At 49.2% G+C, this 18,628-nt stretch overlaps 2 protein-coding genes across 3 annotated transcripts in view; both read right to left on the bottom strand.

Annotated features, from left to right (window-relative positions):
* EXOC3 (exocyst complex component 3) overlaps positions 1-7,068 on the bottom strand; it is a 33,498-nt gene extending 26,430 nt beyond the window's left edge. Inside the window, exons 1-3 of one of the 2 annotated variants that reach the window (XM_066375203.1) lie at positions 7,014-7,068; positions 5,221-5,415; positions 2,549-2,768 (exon numbers count right to left, since the gene is read on the bottom strand). In XM_066375203.1, coding sequence (XP_066231300.1) covers positions 2,549-2,768; positions 5,221-5,364 — 364 coding nt within the window. In that variant the 5' untranslated portion in view covers positions 5,365-5,415; positions 7,014-7,068. Of the gene's footprint in view, positions 1-2,548; positions 2,769-5,220; positions 5,416-5,602; positions 5,838-7,013 lie in introns of those variants that run through there. The other variant, XM_066375212.1, reaches the window with a different exon arrangement.
* Positions 7,069-12,607: 5,539 nt separating this feature from the next.
* AHRR (aryl hydrocarbon receptor repressor) overlaps positions 12,608-18,628 on the bottom strand; it is a 101,692-nt gene continuing 95,671 nt past the window's right edge. The window contains exons 9-11 of the mRNA XM_066360804.1: positions 17,068-17,129; positions 16,656-16,797; positions 12,608-15,870 (exon numbers count right to left, since the gene is read on the bottom strand). Coding sequence (XP_066216901.1) covers positions 14,856-15,870; positions 16,656-16,797; positions 17,068-17,129 — 1,219 coding nt within the window. The 3' untranslated portion in view covers positions 12,608-14,855. The remainder of the gene's footprint in view (positions 15,871-16,655; positions 16,798-17,067; positions 17,130-18,628) is intronic.

Below are 18,628 nucleotides of genomic sequence, written 5' to 3' on the forward strand. Positions count from 1 at the left end.
TAAGGAACTAGAAAAAATAGCTAAACCCAAAGCTACCAGGAGGGAATAAAAATGATTGGAGCAGAGATAAACAAATAGAGAACAGAAAAATAATAGAGAATATCAATAAAACCAAAATATGGTTCTTTGAAAAGATCAACAATTTAAAAATCTTTAGCTAGATGGACTAAGAAAAAAAAAGGCTCCAGTACTAAAATTGAAAATGAGAGTGTGGACATTACTATCAATTCTATAGAGATAAAAAGATGATAAGAGAATATCATGAATTGTAGGCCAACATATTGGATAGCCTAGAACAGAGGTCCCCAAACTTTTTACACAGGGGGCCAGTTTACTGTCCCTTAGACTGTTGGAGGGCTGGACTATAAAAAAAACTATGAACAAATCCCTATGCACACTGCACATATCTTATTTTAAAGTAAAAACACAAAACGGGAGCAAATACAATTTTAAAATAAAGAACAAGTAAATTTAAATCAACAAACAGGTCAGTATTTCAATGGGAACTATGGGCCTGCTTTTGGCTAATGAGATGGTCAATGTGCTCCTCTCACTGACCACCAATGAAAGAGGTGCCCCTTCTGGAAGTGCAGCGGGGGCCAGATAAATGGCCTCAGGGGGCCGCATGCAGCCCGCGGGCCGTAGTTTGGAGACCCCTGGCCTAGAAGATGATGTGGCAAATTATTAGAAAGATAAAAACTACTGAGACTAAGTCACTAAGAAACAGAAAATCTAAATAGACCTCAAACTAGAAAGGGGTTGAGGGGGTGAGCGGGGAGCTATCAGTTAATGGGTGTAGAGTTTCATGATGTTTTTTCTTCCAGTTTTAAGATACAACTGACATACAGCACTGTACAAAGAGGTTTGGTTTGTAAGATGAAAAGAGTTCTGAAGATTGATGGTGGTGGGTAGCACAATAATATGAAAGTACTTAATACCACAAAATGGTCAAGGTAGCATATTTTATATAATATATATTTACATTTTTAAAAAGTGGGTGAAAAAAGGTTATGTACACAGAACTATTGAATTACAGACAATAAGAAAAGTCTGGAGAGAGCTAAATAATAAACCCAATATCCTCCCAGGAAAAATCCACTCCTAACAAAAAAACACATATAAAACATAGGTACAATTGTTCATCATGGGAATAAAATTATTTTCAATTTCTGTGGATGAACTGCTTTCCAGTAAAGAAACTCTTTGGTCATTTGGCATTAACTTTACAAGATGAAAGGAAATGTTGCCAGGCAAGCACAAGAGGAGAAAATTAACTAGGAAGGCACTGGCTAAATGTTATGAAGGAGATCCTGGTGTGAGGACTTTGTTCCAATTCCAGGCAATCCACAGTCATCAAGAGGAGCAGCTTCCTAGGCACCCACTGTGGAATTGGTAGTGTTGTGCCATTCATAGGAGGATGCAAGAAAAGACATGGCCCCAGGAAGATGAGCATACATAGAATAACGGGGCCAGGTACTCAACAGTGCTGCCATCAGACACAGATATAAGAACAGGACACACCAAAGAACGCTGTGGCAGGAGCAAAGCCTCCTGTGCTGTGGATTTACAGCAGTGGGTAGGTGGGAAGAACCATACTACATTACACTCAGGGGTCAAGCAGAGTTTGGAGAAAGACAGAAAGAACTCACTGAGATCAGGCACAACATAAAGGCAGGGAAGTGATCCGACTATCCAGAGGATTCTTGCTGGGATGCTGACGGAGGCAAGGGGACAGGGGAGGGATGGGCTCTGGAGTAGGGGTTGCATGAGGAGCTCCTAACACAGCAGGCCATGTGAGGAAGCTATGCTAAACACAACAGGAAGGCCACCCAGGTCAGGTGACAGTTAACACTTTCCTAAACAGGCCATAGAGCACTCTCCACCACTATAGAGGTGTTGGGAGATTACTCTGAAAGGGTTATTCCCACACTTTATGCCCCTACACCATCCCCACCAGCCCTACAGCCTCTACCAGGTCTGGTACCAACTAAGACTGAGGCTCCCGGGGGTGCCGCAACCCTGCCCTCCAGGCCCCTGTCCTGTGCATACTCTTCATCCTCCAAGAAACTGCTGCTCTCCTTCGTCACCTACCTCTCCCTCTGGGGAATGCTCCCTCTCTGTCCTGTTCACAGGGCTGCTTCTCTCACAGACCACAAGCTCCTTTCTAGGGTGTGTTGTGGTGCATCTTCATTCTTCTGCATCTGGCAGAATTCCAGCTGGAATACTGATCTAACAGCCACCCTGCCACTGAGGGAATGCAGCTTACACAGTACTGTCTGGATAAACACAGAACTAGCCTTTACTTGCTCAGTTGATCATTTCCATCCATGGAATTATCCAAAATAAGACGCTAACTGTGTAAGCAGGAAATCACACTTACTGCCCACTCTGAGACAGATCTATAAAACAGTGCACAAAGGTGAACCACCTCTGCATCACCCACAGAGCAAGAAAAACCAGGCAAGAGCCGTAGGTATGAGCCAGCAGCACTCTACACTCTACCTTGTGATGCCCAAGGTGCCCACAGCCCCACTATCAGCCCAGCTACCTGAGAAAATGTTCTTGAGGTTCTCCACGGCGGCAGCAAGCTGACTGTGCCGCACCACGGCATCCTTCACGTCCTTGAGGCTCTCAATAGTGTTGATGCTCTGTCTCCAGTCCTTGCTGACATCGGCCAGGGACCGCTGGATGTCCTTCACATCGTGTAGTGCATTGTGCAGCTGGCTCAGGCCTGTGCGCACTCCATCTAACTGCGACTGGATAGCTGCCTGGGGGAGACATTGGCCAGTGAGCCCCCGGGCAGCCACAAACAAATCTTCCCAGGAGGCTCAAGTGGAGAAATGTCACTTCAGTAGCAGGGAACAGTCAATACCCAAGAAAAGAGAATAAAACTCAACAGTACCCAATTGATTCCCAAGGGAACTTTTTCTTTCTTTTTTTTTTTCATTGCTGCCTTAGAACAAAACAATGACTTTTAAAATTTTTTGAGAAAACCTCACAACACTCCTCATCCAGCCCCTCTGCCTGAAGACTATAATAGATACCACCATGGCTGTCCCTCAGGTCCTGTGGACACCCTTTAAATGGTTATCTTTAGGACACCTTTCGTGATCTCCCAGGTGCCTCTCAGTTTCCTAAAAGGCCTTATCTTGGTGCTGAAAACTGTCAGAATTTGCTCATCAGCTTTAGGGATGAGAGGTCTCTTGTCATTCACCCTGAGCCAGACTTTACTCAAAGACTACCAGCCCCACTGCAAAGAGCTGGTATATGTAAGGTTGGGACTCACTCCATGAGCCCACCAAAATGCAGTGAGCTGTACAGTCAGAGGGAGAGGGCCTGACAGAACAGTAGCAGGTGGCTGGGAAGGAAAGGGAAGGACCAAGTAGCACAAAAAGACCAGGACCATCTTTAACCCAGGAGTCTTAAGTTGCATAATTAACAGTGACTATAACAGACCATGCAAGGTTTCTAAGTCACTAATGATAATCCTTAGTTAATCCCAAAAGTTCCAGAATAGATGAAAATTCTGACTAAAAATGCAGATCCACATTCTCTTTAAAATTAATATGAAACTGCTGTTTCAAATCCATCCCATGGGTTTTGGGATGCCTCTTTGGTACAAATGAATGGCCTTATCCTGTCTCATCAGGCTGCCATTACCGTACCTGGATACTAGCATTATCAATGGAGAGCTGACCTCACTGACAGATAGTGTAAAAATTAATTTTCCTCAAAGACAAATCCTCAAGATCACTCTGCTGCCTATCAACCATGCGCCCAGGATTTTAACATTTTTATGCCTATCCTCAGTGCGTACTTTTTTTTTTTTAGTGTGTACTTTTTAATAAAACCTCCCTTTTTTGTACGAATTAAGTCGAAAGCCAATCCAAATCATATAATACCTTGACAAAAATTATTTTCTTTCTTGTCCCCACTTTCACACACTCATTTGTGTGTGTGTGTGTGTGTGTGTGTGTGTGTGTGTGTGTGTGTTTTTCTGAAGTTGGAAACGGGGAGGCAGTCAGACAGACTCCTGCATGCGCCCGACCAGGATCCACCTAGCATGCCCACCAGGGGGCGATGCTCTGCCCATCTGGGGCGTTGCTCTGTTGCAACCAGAGCCATTCTAGCGCCTGAGGCAGAGGCCACAGAGCCATCCTCAGCGCCCGGGCAAACTTTGCTCCAGTGGAGCCTTGGCTGCGGGAGAGGAAGAGAGAGACAGAGAGGAAGGAGAGGGGGAGGGGTGGAGAAGCAGATGGGCGCTTCTCCTGTGTGCCCTGGCCAGGAATCGAACCCAGGACTCCCACACGCCAGGGTCGGCTCTACCACTGAGCCAACCGGCCAGGGCCTCACACACTCTTAATAAATGTGTGTCTCTTTCTCCCTCCTACCCCAGGGCCAGCAGTATTCCTGGCACACAGTCCCCCAGCCACAGAGCATGCTAAAGTGACCTAAAACAATTTTGGAAAGCACTCTGTAGAAGAGCTTTCAAGAAAAAGAAATGGCTGTTATTCTTCTAATATTTTTTAAAAAGTTAAGTGAAAATTCCAGGTGCTTAAAAAGGTTGTTCCCCTGGTGTTTTGTTGTTGTTTAATTTAATGAGAGGAGGGGAGACAGAGACAGACTCCTGCATGCACCCTGACTGCGATCCACCCAACAAGTCCACTAGGGTGTGATGCTCTGCCCATTTGGGGGTTGCTCCATTGCTCAGCAACTGAGCTGTTTTTAGTGGCTGAGGCAGAGGCCATGGAGCCATCCTCAGTGCCCAGGCCAACTTGATCCAATCCAGCCATGGCGGGGAAGGAGGGGAGGGAGAAAGGGGGATGGAGGTGGAGAGAGGGAGAGAAAGAGAGAGAGAGAGAGAGAGAGAGAGAGAAGTGAGAGGAGGAAAGGTGGAGAAACAGATGGGCACTTCTCCTGTGTGCCCTGACTGGGAATCAAACCCAGAATATCCACACGTCAGGCTGACATTCTACCACTGAGCCAACAAGCCAGGGCCTCCCCTGGTGTTTTCAATATTCCTACAATCTTGTTTATAAATCTACTGATTGGTAATATACTTTTGGAAGGAACGTGCCAAATAAAGGTAATTCTCCATTCCACCTCTTTCTAGATCATCACTAAGTCTATAGGAAAGTTATAATAATGAAACTAAGCAAAAACCTAAAATTTGCAATAAATGGGGTGTAGCAGGTGCCTGTGGCCTCTCTGGCCTCATACCTTCAATCTGGCCTCCACGGAGGCCTTTTTCCGGGCCTCTCTTCTGCGATACTGCTCCACTTTGTCCAGCTGATCCGGGCGCTGAAGCATCCCAGCAACCCTTTGGACTGCTGTTGCAACAGCCTCCCGATCTGTCTCCTTCATGGTTAAAAAGCAGGCAGAATCTCTGAATCTGTCATACTAGAGTTACGTACCCTGTGTGCATGGGGGAGAGGGAACAGGAGGGGAAGATGTGTTAAAAAGGTAGAAATGTTAGGTACAAAATTCACCTGTTCCCCATAGTTAGTTGTTCATAGTGGAGCTAGGAGAGCATTTGATTAATCCAGTAAATCTGAAAAAATGTTTAAGTAGAAATATCAACTCCTTTATAAGAAATACAAACCTTCAGAACTCAAATATGGTGAAAGTTCTACCTTTAAAGGGAGCAGAGGCATGCGTTCAGAGGTATAAGATATGAGCATATGAAAGATCCCTCTGTGTGGACCCAGATCACTCAGCCTATCAGGTGTCGGTCTTCAAGGCATATTTTCTTGCTCAGACAGGACCAAATTCTTATTTCCAGAGCTTTCACACCACCCTTTGGCCATGCTGGTGGAGCAGCTGCACCAAAATGTCTGTGAGGACAATGAGGCAAAGGGACAGCACATCTCACCACCCCAACCAAAGTCCCAACACACACCCTACGATTCACCTCAAAAATCCCTACTGCCTGTAGTACCCAGATTTCTGTTTCCTACTATTTAAGAGCCTAGGGAAACAAAGGTAAGAGGGCAGCAGGCTCAGGGGCAACACAGAGCATAGATGCTCTGGTATCAAGCAAATCTGTCTTCAACCCCAGCTCCACCAACATCCTAGTCATGGAATCAAAGGGAGATATGGTTACTGTCTGGCAAACGAGGATAAAACAGGAATCCATTCCCCTTAACTTCAGCCATAGAACTTCTATTTCCATGCATGTTTTCTGTACACAATTTCTCAAAGATATGAAAAAGACTCGCCCTCTCCCAAAATGTTCCTTTTCCCATTCCCACATGCTTTCAGAAAAACACTTGACATCACGGAGGATTTCCTGAGGGCTCAGTGTTAAATAATTCCTCCGTTTGTACATGATATGCCTTTTCATTTCTCTTTCAAATGGATCTATATGCAACCACTTCCTTTTTTATTTATTTATTTATTCTCTGATTATGAAGTTATAGACACCAAGGCAGAAAATCTGGACAGGCAACCCGCCTTAAACCCGTCATTCAGAGGCAGCTTCTTCTACCAGGGCTCCCGGTTTTCCTTTTGTTTTCCAAAGTTGACATCCACCTGCGTACATAACCCTGTATTTGCTTTTGTTTCCCTGTTTTGCTCTGACATGCTTCCAGCATTTCCAGCAACATTAACACCTATACAATTTTCACTTTGTGGAGAGTCGCACAAGGAGGGGTCGCCAGTGGTCGCAGGTGCGCAAAGCATCAGACCGCGCTTGTGGTTGTTAGCGGCCGCAGCCCCGACCGTCGTTCCCAGACAGCCGGGCGTCTTCAGAACTTGACAGTCACCTACTCGCGACAGGATCCCCGGGCGACGGGCGATACTGCGGCCGCCGCTCTTGAGGAGGCCACGACCGACTGCGGCCCTAACATAATTGGGGCGATGGGGCGGCGGTGGCTGTTTCCCGTACTGTGCCTTCCGCCTTCAGGGCGGCGCCCCGCCGCCCGCCCGAGCCCGTGGAGGGACAGAGGCAGAAGCCAGCGACCACCGCCCAGGAGACCCCGTACGCCCCCGCCCCATCTTCGCAGACCCCTCACCGTCAGTACAGCCTCCGCCAGCCGCCCGACCGGAAATAAGGGACCCGCAGCCTCTTCCGCTTCCGGCCGCACGACCGGAAGAGCGGGGCTGGTGGCGTTCCTGCCCACGGACCGCGCCCACCTGTGGAGGCAACTAGGATTCACGCGGCTTCTCTCTCAGAAGGGGTAACTGCTAATGGGAGGCGCTCTTCGGGTCTCTCCTGTCAGTGCAGCGGCCGTCCCCTCCCCTAGACCGCGTCCTCAGAACTTCACTCGCGCTTGCCCTCGGATGTCCTCCCTAACCTTCCTCTGCGGGACAGCCATGCCACACCTCGTTTCGTGTCTCCACCACGGCCTCCACCTCTATGCTCCCTGGTCATCTGCTACGCCTGTCTGCCCGGCACAGTGTGGCGGGGCCCTGTCCCCAGACCAACGATTGGCACGTGGCGGACATTCAGTAAATGAGAGTCATGTGTGACACCCGACAACCTCCGTGTCACTCGGCAGCTTCTTCGTGAGCTGTTGTCGTTGCACCCTAGAATCTGACGTGAACTAAGCCCATCAGGGACCACAAACAGATCAGATGACCACGTGGGAGCAGCCCACCTGGGAATGGCAGTCACAGAATGCCGGAATGCGAGGTCACAGGCCAAGCCCGCGGGTCTTGGAGCATGAAGGTGCCTCGCTGGCAGAGTGCAAGGGTTGGGGACGTGCAGGGTCTGAGCTGGAAAGGAAGCGGAGGAGGAAGGTCCCTGTGTTACTCCCTGAGGGAGAAAGATGGACTAATAAGATTTCAGAATTTGTTGTGGAGAAAATCACTATTTGCCTTAACTGAAACTGAAAAGGAAACCTTTCACTGTTACAACTAGAGCAGGGGTCGAGAACCTATGGCTCGCCAGCCAGGTGTGGCTCTTCTGATGGCTGCATCTGGCTCGCAGACAAATCTTTAATAAAAAAATAATGTTAAAAATATAAAACATTCTCATGTATTACAATCCATTTCCTACTGCTCATGTTCATGGTTGCAGGTGGCTGGAGCCAATCACAGCTGTCCTCCAGGACAACACCAAATTTTTATTGGATAATGCTTAACGTACACGGTCGTTGTATGGCTCTCACGGAATTACATTTTAAAATATGTGGCGTTCGTGGCTTTTTCAGCCAAAAAGGTTCTCGACCCCTGAACTAGACTGTACGATGGGGTCCTCCTGAAAGTCCGCAGACATGGTACAGGCAGGGACTGGATCTGGGGGGGGGGGAGGAAGGTGGGGCAGCAACAGAGGGGTTGGGCGCCTGCACACTTACATGCACACACGCACACACCTGGGTGCACAGCGGGGGCAGGAGGAAGATGGAGGTGCCACTTACTCCTCCTACAGACCAAAGCCGAGGAGGGACCTCATTATTCTAATTGATGCCTGATCCCTTTATTATTTCATCTGCCTAGAAATTATAAAAATAGAGCATTAAGTTGAACAATGAAGCATGTAAACAAAAAAATAAAATTACACTTGAAGTTCTAATTGTAAAGGTATTTCGAAAGTAATAAAAGTGCCAAAGTGATCAAAACTTTTAGAACTGTCACTTCAAAACAGCAAAATCTAACAGAGGAAATAGAAACTTGTGCTATCAGTGTCTGTGTTTGGATATAGGGCTCCCTAATTTCCTCAGTTCATCCAGATGGTTATAAATGCAGAGCTTTGGCCCTGGCAGCATTGCTCAGTGAATAAAGCATCTTCCCTGTGTGGCGAGGTCGCAGGTTCGATCCCCGGTTAAGGCCAAGGCACATTGCAGAAGCAATGAATACACAACTAAGTGGAACGAGTTGATGTTTCTCTCTGTCTCTCTCAACTCAATGGGAAAAAAAAAATTTTTTTTAATGTGATCCTTTTATCTGGCCTACAGACCATGAGAGAGTAAGTTCCAGTTGTTTTTTAAAAAGGGAGATGCTTTGTTAAATGACTTTTTTTATCCTTAAAAACTAAAAACCAAAACAAAACATTGATTAAAAATATTTTTCACTTCTGTTTTTTGGCAATCCAAATAACTGAAATCCCTCCCATAAAACATTGGATAAAAATAGCAATCACCCTTTCAAATGCACAGGAGAATTCACAAGCAAACACAGGAAATTACCAGGGTGACTAAGCAAAGAGGGAAGGGAGAGTGAGGTGAGTGCAAACCTCCCCTGGAGCAGGGATGAGAGGGTGGTTCTGATTTCCAGGGTGGGGTTTTCACACCCACATGGGACAGATGGGGCCACAGTTCCAGCAGGTGGACTCGGAGACTCCTCCACGAAGCCAGGATGCTCAAAGGGTACGTCACTGCAAGAGTGGACCAGGGAAACAGCAACCCCAAAAGGCACCTTCTTCCCAACACTGGGATCCCCAGTCAAGGAAGGCGCCCAAGTACTCTCAGGAGGGGCCTGCACTTCCCTTGGGTTTGTGCCCTCCTCAGCCTAGAAGCTTTCACTGAAACTCACCCTTTGGCAGAAGCAAACCAGGAACATTTCTAGAGAGGCCTCTCCAATGCTAGCAGGAGTAAAGGGAGTGAGGTGGCCTGTTCTGAAGCGTCCTGAGACCCTTGTCTGTTCTGGGGTAACAGAGATCTTGATTAACTCCAAATGAGACTTTGTTAAGTACACACATGTATGATTACCACAAAAGAAATAGAAATAGGGTTGTGGCTTCCAAACAAATGGGGGAAGGAACAGAGGAAACCCAGCAATAGCACATGGCCAGTAGGAAAGGAGGAAATGCCAAAGGATCATATGTAAGAAGGAACATAAAGTAAGTAGAAATATGTTCAACTATATCAATTATCAGAACACAAATAAATGGATTTTAAAACAACAAAACAGTTATTAATGAGAAAACTTAAACAGTATGGCTAGATGTGGAGGGGGTTTGCACATGGCCAGCTGGGGCCAGAAAGCTGGTGTCAGAAAAAATGAGCCTGACCCGTCGTGGCACAGTGGCTAGAGCATCAACCTGGGACACTGAGGTCCCAGATCCCTGAGGTTGCTGGCTTGAACACAAGTTGCCAGCTTGAACATGGGATTGTGACATGATCCCATGGTCCCTGGCTTGAGTCCAGGGTCGCTGGCTTGAGCAAGGAATCACTGGCTCAGCTTGAGGTCCCCAGTCAAGGTGCATATGAGGAGCAATCAGTGAACAACTGAAGTGCCACAGCTATGAGTTGATGTGTCTCTCTTTTAGAGAGAGAGAGAGAGAAAGAAAGAAAGAGAGAAAAAGGGGTTATGTCAAAGGCACTGTCAGAATTAAGACACTAAACACCTAAGACATAAAGAAACAGTTTGCTATTATAAAACCTTAACCTTTTGTATAATTTTAAAAAATTCTTAACTGAAAAAACAAACTGCAGAGACAGCATCTGTAACTGAGGGGTGCTGCTATCCTGAATAAAGAGAACCTCAAATCACCTAGGTATGGTAAACAAGTGTAGGAAAGGGCAGAAGAAACCAGTCCTGTGCCTCCCCAGGCCCTGGTTAGTGTCTTCAGGAGGCCATGAGGGCCCCTCCTGCCCTGCAGCCCTCGCAACCTTCAAACCACAGCCTAGGGTCATTTGTATTTAAAGCCCTGCTACCCCCTCTCACTCAGATCTACCTGTGACCTGGAGGCTCTACAGGACCATGTCCTACCCTCTCCTCCCCTCTTGCTCCAGCCCATGGCCACCTCTATCCCCACCTGCCTGAGCTGTTTCTGTGCCTGCAAGTCAACCTCAGCTCTTGGCTCAAACACAGCCTCTCAGAACAACTTAACCACAAAACTGTCGCATGGGCTGCCCTGCCCCACCCCAGCTAATCTATTTGTGTGGTACCCATTCCCTTCTGACGACTACAGAACTTAGCGGTTCTGTGGTCACTTCTCTTCCCCTTCCCCTGTGCACACACATGGGTGTCAGTTCCAGCACACACTTCCATCTCTGGTATGTCCCCAGCCCTGTCACAAGGCCTGACATTCAGCAGGGACTCAACAACTACTGTTGAATGGTGGAAGAAAGGAAATACACGTAAAACAACTAACCACCATTCACCCTCTGAAGGACAAGACCGAAGCTCTGACAACACCCAGTGTTGGTGGGAACATGAATCCAGGGCTGCTGGTGGGGTACAGGTGTGGGCTGCATGTTTGTGTCCCCCAGACTATATATGCTGAAACCTAACCCCAGAGGTGATGGTGTTAAGAGGTGGACCTTAAAAAGAATGCCACAGAGCTGACCCCTCCCACCAGTGAGGACACAGTGAGGAGTTGGCTGAGCCCTCACCCGCTGTCCGGCACCCTCATCTTGGTGTCCAGCCTCCGGAACATGATAATAAATGTCTGTGTTGAAGACCCCATCTGTGGTGGTGCTGTTACAGCAGCCTGAGCGGACTGAGGTACGCACAGAGCAGGACCCCTTTGGAGGACCATGGCACTCTTGAGGTGTCTTCAGTCCCAAGGCATGCACTCGGGGGTCTGAAATTGACCCCCATGCCCATCTGTCACCACAGAAGTGAGGCAGTCATGCGACAGTGAAAGTGAGTGACCTCCATCTCGTGTCTCAACACAGATGAGTCTGAAGAACAGGGGGCAAGACAGGCAGGGGACACAGGGAGGAGAGGTGGCCACTACAGAGGGAGCAGTTGGGTCTGGCCCAACAAATGGGGGCTGGCTTGCCTACTCCCCCCTGGGAAAGACACAGAAGTCTCAGGACCCCAAAGGAGGCCTGGTTGGGGCTCACCCTGCCACAGGCAGGGGCGGATCCATGCTCTCTGTCCAGGGCACCTTAAACGTGTTCAGTCTTGGTGGTGGTCTTTGGCGAAACAAAAGAAACAAAACCACTGCTCTCTGAGCTTTGGCAGGGTCTGTGCCTGGACCCTGATGACCTTTCCCGCTTCCCACACACCTATCACCAGGTCCTGGACCAGGCAAGGCTGACCCTACAGTGTCCCCCCCCACACACACGGGGGGGCATCTGGTCCCATAGGAAAGGTTGAGTCTGAGGAGTCCTGAGGCACCTGATAGAGTCCCCTACCAGGAGACCTCCCCTGATAGGCAGGGGAGAGGCAGAAGGATGGAGGGAGAAAGCACTGCCTGGCCATGGCCAGAATGCTGCCCAGGTCGTCGGTCTCCCTCCTCCTTGTGACTTTTGGCTCCCCCGTGTTCATTTTTACTTTTATTATTGCCTTGTACCTGCAGGGAAGGGACTGTCTTAGAATGTAAATTAACCAACACATACTTTAAAGGAAATACGGTGACTTCATTTGAAAAATCAATGATATGTTTCCATTTATGATAAACCCATATTACAGTGATTTATTTTACATCAATAATGCAAATGTAATGAAACCACAGTTTCTGAAATACATTTGAAAGTTCCTTGTAAAGGCACCAATGACAAAAACTTACATTATAGTTATCCATTTGTAAAATTCTACAACTCAGTCTAGATATCAAAAACTTCTTTCTTGCAGTAGAAACTGCAAAAATATAAAATATAATGTATGTTTATCTCCCCACCCCCACTCCATCCCTTTATCCCGTTTCAGTAATACAGGCAAAAGCTACAAACAACAGAACGTAGCATATAATTAGTACTGCTACTGACATCTCAGGAGCGGGAATGTCGCAGCTGCACCTTCTGCCTCCCGTCATCATCTTCCCCTCACAGGACAGGAATGAATGAAAAATAACAGAAGTGCTGACTCAAGGAAGTTTTATTGCTGCTGACCCAGCAGCGGAGGGGACCTGGGCCCAAGCACAGCGGAGATATCAAGGACAGAAAACTTGCGGAGTTGAGATCCAGATGCTGAATTCTACATCAGTAAGCATGACCTGTCTGCCCAGCAGCGACCAGTTGGGTGCACATGGTCCAAGGAGAATGCAGACCAAAGCGTTCATCTGAATGTCAGGGAGGAGGCGGGGCAGCATGGGCACTTATATGGGCAGGACAGAGCAGTGCAAGCACCTTGGCCCTCATGGGAAGAGATCACTGACTGTGTTTGGAAAGGTTTCTCCTCACATGAGGTTTATGCCTGCAGCTCTCCTTCAGTTATGCTGGGAGCTGGCTACAGTGTCCAAAGCTGCAATGACATCTCTGAATTCCATCTCAGTCTCATGTTTCCCAGTACTGCCCATCTGCTGCACTCGGAGATGGGAAGGGCAGCGGCCCGCATCACCTCCATTGAATGAAGTGAGTGGAGAGCTGAGGGAGAGACTCCCAGGCGGGAAGCACAGAGTGGACAGTGACTTCTGACAGATGCACAGGGACTCCCTATGATAAGGAGCAGACACTCAGTTTGAACAGGAAAAAAGTTGGAAGATTCTGAAACTCCACCCTCATCTTTGGGATTAAACCTATAGGTATCAGAGAACAGAGATGTGCTATCCTCGGCCCGAGAACTGGGTAGACAGGGGACACTGGGCCAGCATGGGGCGAGAGGGGAAGTAGGCGGTTCTCAGAGTGGCAGGTCCTCTGGATGGATGCTTCTCAGGGTGGCTGGTCCTCACAGATGGTAGGTTCCCAGGGCAGCAGGTCTTCAGGTGGCTGTTCCTCAGGGTGGCACTTACCAGTTTCAGCATTAACCCAGGAAGTGCACACTGACTCCCCAAAGCCACCAGTGACAAAGAGGAGAACCCTGTGCTGAAGGACAGAATTTCCAGATGATAGAACAGCAATTCCTCACCTGGGGCACCTGGCACATCCTAGGTCACCCAGCTGAAAGTGACTTTAAGAACAGATGTCCTTGTCCCATATAAGCAGGCTGGGCCATAGGGAGACCCCAGGGCCTCCCTGATGTGGCCTCTTTCTGCCTGTTGCTGGTTTTCGTACCCTGATGGGATGCCTGGGGTTCCCCCTGGAACTTCCCTATCAACCACAGGCCATCTCTGCGTGGGCACCGGGGGTCACCTTCACTTTCTGATTTATGCTTTGTATTCGAATTTCTTACAATCAGAATGTTTTACCTTTTCAATTAAAATAAAATTACCTGCCTGCTTTTTCTCTAATAATTTAATTCTTCCTGGGATAGTAATTAGAGTTCTCATTTGAAAAACAAGACAGCAGGACAATGAAACCTCCTGTTTATTTGTTTTTTCTCTATGTTTTCAACTTCTTTCTACTTCCAAGCCCAGGCTCTGTGAAATCTAGGTTACACACTGTGCCCCGAGACCGGGGAGCATAAAGCTTCTTCAGAGGCCCCCTCAAAGACCCAGCGAGACTTCCAGAAGGGCCTGGACGTTACCCTGTGAATTTTTACCCCGGTGTGGCCTCATACTCCACTGCAGATCACAGAGGACATGCTGCAGGACTGCTGCTGACGGCACCCTCTGCCTGCAGCTTCCTGGATTCCTTCCACGATGGGTGCAAGGTCACCTGCAGCTCCGTGAGTGGCAGCCCTAAGTTACCATCTGGCAGTGGAATCCCCAGGGTGTGGCTGTTCTCTGAATCTGACCCAGGGGCTAGGAGGCAGGTGTGGGTGATAGGAAACTTCACCTCAGCACACACTGTGGACATAATCGCCAGTCGGCCGGGAGCATGCTGCCCCCATCTCGTGCCTGGAGTCCATGCCACCAGGCCCGCATGGCTCCCTGTGGCCACTTCCTGAAAAATTTTAACCCCTCAGAGAGAGAAATACTGTCGTACTTGAACAGATTTATGACCACTTTGCAGTTAAGAACTTTGGTGATATTTCAGGAAACACAGAACACACTCTAACATCTGCCACTCAGATATAACAGAGGACTGGACCTGTGCAGCTCTGCAGAATTTCACCAAGAAAGGCTCCGACCTGCACCTGCCATACCAGCTGACAGGTAAGTCAGAGTGTGGACAGATGCCACTTTTAACAAATGCCCAGCTTTAAGGTAGAAAAGTGCACTCAGAGGCTTTAGGCGGCACCAGTGTTGCCAAGGCACTTTTGGGGAACATCCTGGGCACCCCACCCTGGCTGTGAGTGGCCCATGGGGGTGAGTCCAAGGGCTCAAGCTTGATTATGGGTGTGGTCCCAGGAGCTCTACAGTCACAGCCCAGATTGGGGGGCTGGTGGTCCCGCACACAGAGGCAGGGGGGCGGCTCCGGTTCGGGAGGGCCATGCCCACGCTCCAGGCAGACAAAGTGTGTAGGGTGGAATGGGACCAGATCCCTGCCAGGCCTGGGGTGGGCCCCCAGCATGGCATGCCCCAGGTGTGGGGGGTACAGGTGGTGCTTGGAGTCTGGCTCTGTTTTCAGGTGCATCCTGGTAGGGAAAGTGACCAGCTGTCTCTTAACCACATCACTGGCTCCCAGCCACACCTGGCTTGGGGACACAGAGTAGCCATCTGCTGCATCCTCAGACCCAGAGTCACTCTCCATCTTGATGGGCACATTGAGTGACAACATGGGGTTGCACGGGGCCTCCGAGGGCATGGGCATACCTGGCAACTTGATGTCCTCCATGGAATAGCCTCCTGCAGCCAGACACTGCACCCCAGGCTGAGGAAGCTGGCTCTCCAGGCTCCCCTGAGGGAAGGGGCAGCTGGTAGGAGGGTGTACCTGGCCCTGATCACCATCTTGCAAGGCTCTGCTGGGCCGGCTGGCATAGGCACTGGGGGACTGGTGAGAGCCAAGTGAATTCCTGAAGGCAGGGCTGGTGCCTGGGGCGCCAGGGTAGGACATGCAGGAGCCCCGGGGTGTAGCATGCACAGAGAACGGATCACTCCTGCTGGGCTCCAGCTTCAGCTTGGTGCCATCCTGGCCATGTTTCCCTGTTGCCCAGTTCAGCTGCCTCACGGGTCCTGGTGTCTCCAAGCGGCAGTCGTATGCGTGTACTTCCCTCCTCCTCCTCACCCCGGAAGAGCTGCTCGGCACCCTCCCGTGCTCCTCTCCTCCCCAGTCCCTGCAGAGAGGAGATGGCCCATCAGACAGAGCAGGGCCAGGGTTAAGGGAGGGCTCTACATTAGGGTGACAGTGGCTGAATCTGTGAGGGCTGCTATGTGCCCACACTACACTGCTGCTCTTAACCTGCCTGCAGCCCTGTGGCGCCAGTGCCAGCATCCTCCCACCCCTCCTGCGCCTGGCAGGGCTCTGAGGGCCCAGGGTGGGGTGGGGGTGCAGGGGACAGCATCTCTGTGAGGCACATGCCATGTGAGAAGGGTCAGCACACCAGCAGCTTCTAACACTGGGAGAGGGGGTTCCGAGTGGTTTCTGTGTGCCAGGTCCTGTCACTGAGCATGCTGCTGCCATACTCATTACATGGCATGGCATCACCTGTGGTGACAGGGGAGACTGTGACCAGGAGGGTGAAGTGGAATCCCTGCAACCACACAGCTAGCCCAGTCCTCTAAAAGGAGAGCCACTGGTCATGGAACAGGGGGTCTGAGCAGCAGTACAGAGGGTTCCCAAGCAAAGGTGAGGGTGGAGGACAGGGTCCAGGCTAGAGGCAGAGGGTAAGTCCAAGGGTCCTGGTAGCCCCCACTGAAGTCCCCTCCCCAGTCTCTAGCCAGTCCCCACACACATAATGACAACCTCTAGGCCGAGAAGCATACACACTTTCTGTGTGTATACGCATGTTCCACTAAGAGTGAGGTTTAGCCATCGTGGTCAAGGCCACCAGTCACTCTTTTCTTTCTTGACACCCAACTGTGACTTAGCTAGGTGAAGCTGGGCAGAGGTACCACTTACCCTGCAGCTCCCTCGGGGTAAAGGAAGAGGTCGGGGCCACCCCTGAGGCATAGGCATGTGGCCCTGGCTGGCACCCGGGCCCAGCGGCAGGCATCCATTTGTGCCCTGAACACTGAAATGCCATTTTCTCCATTGTTTCTTCCTGACAGGATTCAGAGAAGGGAAAACCATCATTGCATGAACTGAACAGCACCTGGACCTGAAGAACTGCTTTGATCTCCATGGACATGACTCACGGAGATCCTCAGAAACGCACAGACCAGCGCCCACGGCAACCAGCCAGTGTCCCCAGCCCCCCTCGCTCCAAACAGCTTTCCATAGAATACATCGTGGTTTCCAGGAGCAGGGAGAGCACTCCCAGGGACACAGACACATTCTACCCGTTTAAAAATGAGTGAACTTTTAAAAGTACCTGCTAAGTAATTGGGTTTTCCATGCAATTCTGACACACACAGACTCCTGGTGGCTTTTGCTCTGCAAAGGACAGATAACAGTGAAATAATAGCAGATTACACACATTGATGGTGGAAGCTAACAACACATAGCATTACTGTCATGGCTGTGAGGGGGAGATGCAGCAGTAACTCACACTTTTGAACTTTGTATATAGATTGTAAAGCCTTTTCTCAGATACAAATTTGCTGAAAATTTTAGGCCATTAAAGGGCCAATGAATTTGCTTCAACAAGTAGACATGCACACAGCATGATTTTTCAGTGCTTTTTGTTTTATTCCAGATGGCCAGAATGAACATTCAGTTGATTCTTGTTATTTACTCTAATTATGTTCTACAAAGTCGCCTGAACACTAAATTGGCGGATACTGAGCCACTGTTCTTAAGTGCGTGCACGCGCACACACACACACACACACCCTCACAGAGCTTATGCTGAATCTTAAGCCCAAAGCAACCCCTCCTGCTTGGTTTTTTAAAAATTATTTTTCAAGAGAAAAGATGAGTCTCAGAAGTGTTAAGTGGCTTGCCTGAGGCCACCCCTCTAGCAGGGGCAAGGATGGGGTTCAAACCAAGTCCACCCTGGCTGGCCCCAGAGCCAGAGATTCCTGCCCTGCCCTGCCCCCACCCTCCATCCTCTGGTCATCTCTGTAGGACAACAGGGACAGGAGAAAAGAGGTGAGAAACAGAGACTGAGAATAGAGACAGGAGAACAGAAACAGGAGGAGAGGAAAGCAGAGAAAGAGGGAGAAGCACCTCCCTCTGTTAGAATATGCTCATCAGGTGACTAAAATATCTGTCACTCTTTATATGACTACAAATGACTGCAAAAGCCCCTGGATGTTGATTTTGGGGCACAAATAAGTGTTAGTGAGTAGGGCTTCACACATACAGAATCCATGGACAATGGAGAGTGAAAATGTGTCACAAACCCATGGGAAAGTTGTGAAGGTCTTGACCCCAACAACACAGGTCCAGAGCAGCCCTCAGGGCCTCTGATCCTCTCAGTTTGCACCTTCCATGGTCTCTGAGCTCAGAGGGAAGTGAACATGCCATGTGCACTGAACCCTGGCTTGGGAATTCCATTCAGAACAGATGGGAATTCCAAAATGAGGAAGCCAAGGAAGCTGTTCGCTTCTTTCTTAAAATGCTAGGTAGAATCAACATTCTCCCAGGACCTTTGTCTTCCCCTCATCTGAGTTTAATGATGCTCTCTGTACAATATGATGTCTGGTGTTGGCTCAGCTGTCATTTTGAGTGCCACCTTCCTATCCCCTACTGCCGTGCCAAACCTCCTGCCCCCTCTGCGCAGGCAGCTCCAGTGCAGACACCCTGCACTTCCCCTCATGGGCACCAGGGGATGGCGGGAGCCCACCTTGCACACCGACCTCTATGAGGCACTGGGAAGGGTAGAATTTTCTTCTCTTTTGTTTTGTAGGGTTGGAAAAACATACGCATAAAACAGAAAACTCATTGTGTGAGTTTCAATTATAAGTATCAAGCCACAACAACTTAAAAACG

This window comes from Saccopteryx leptura, chromosome 1 (genome assembly GCF_036850995.1).
Source record: "Saccopteryx leptura isolate mSacLep1 chromosome 1, mSacLep1_pri_phased_curated, whole genome shotgun sequence".
Classification (NCBI taxonomy): domain Eukaryota; kingdom Metazoa; phylum Chordata; class Mammalia; order Chiroptera; family Emballonuridae; genus Saccopteryx; species Saccopteryx leptura.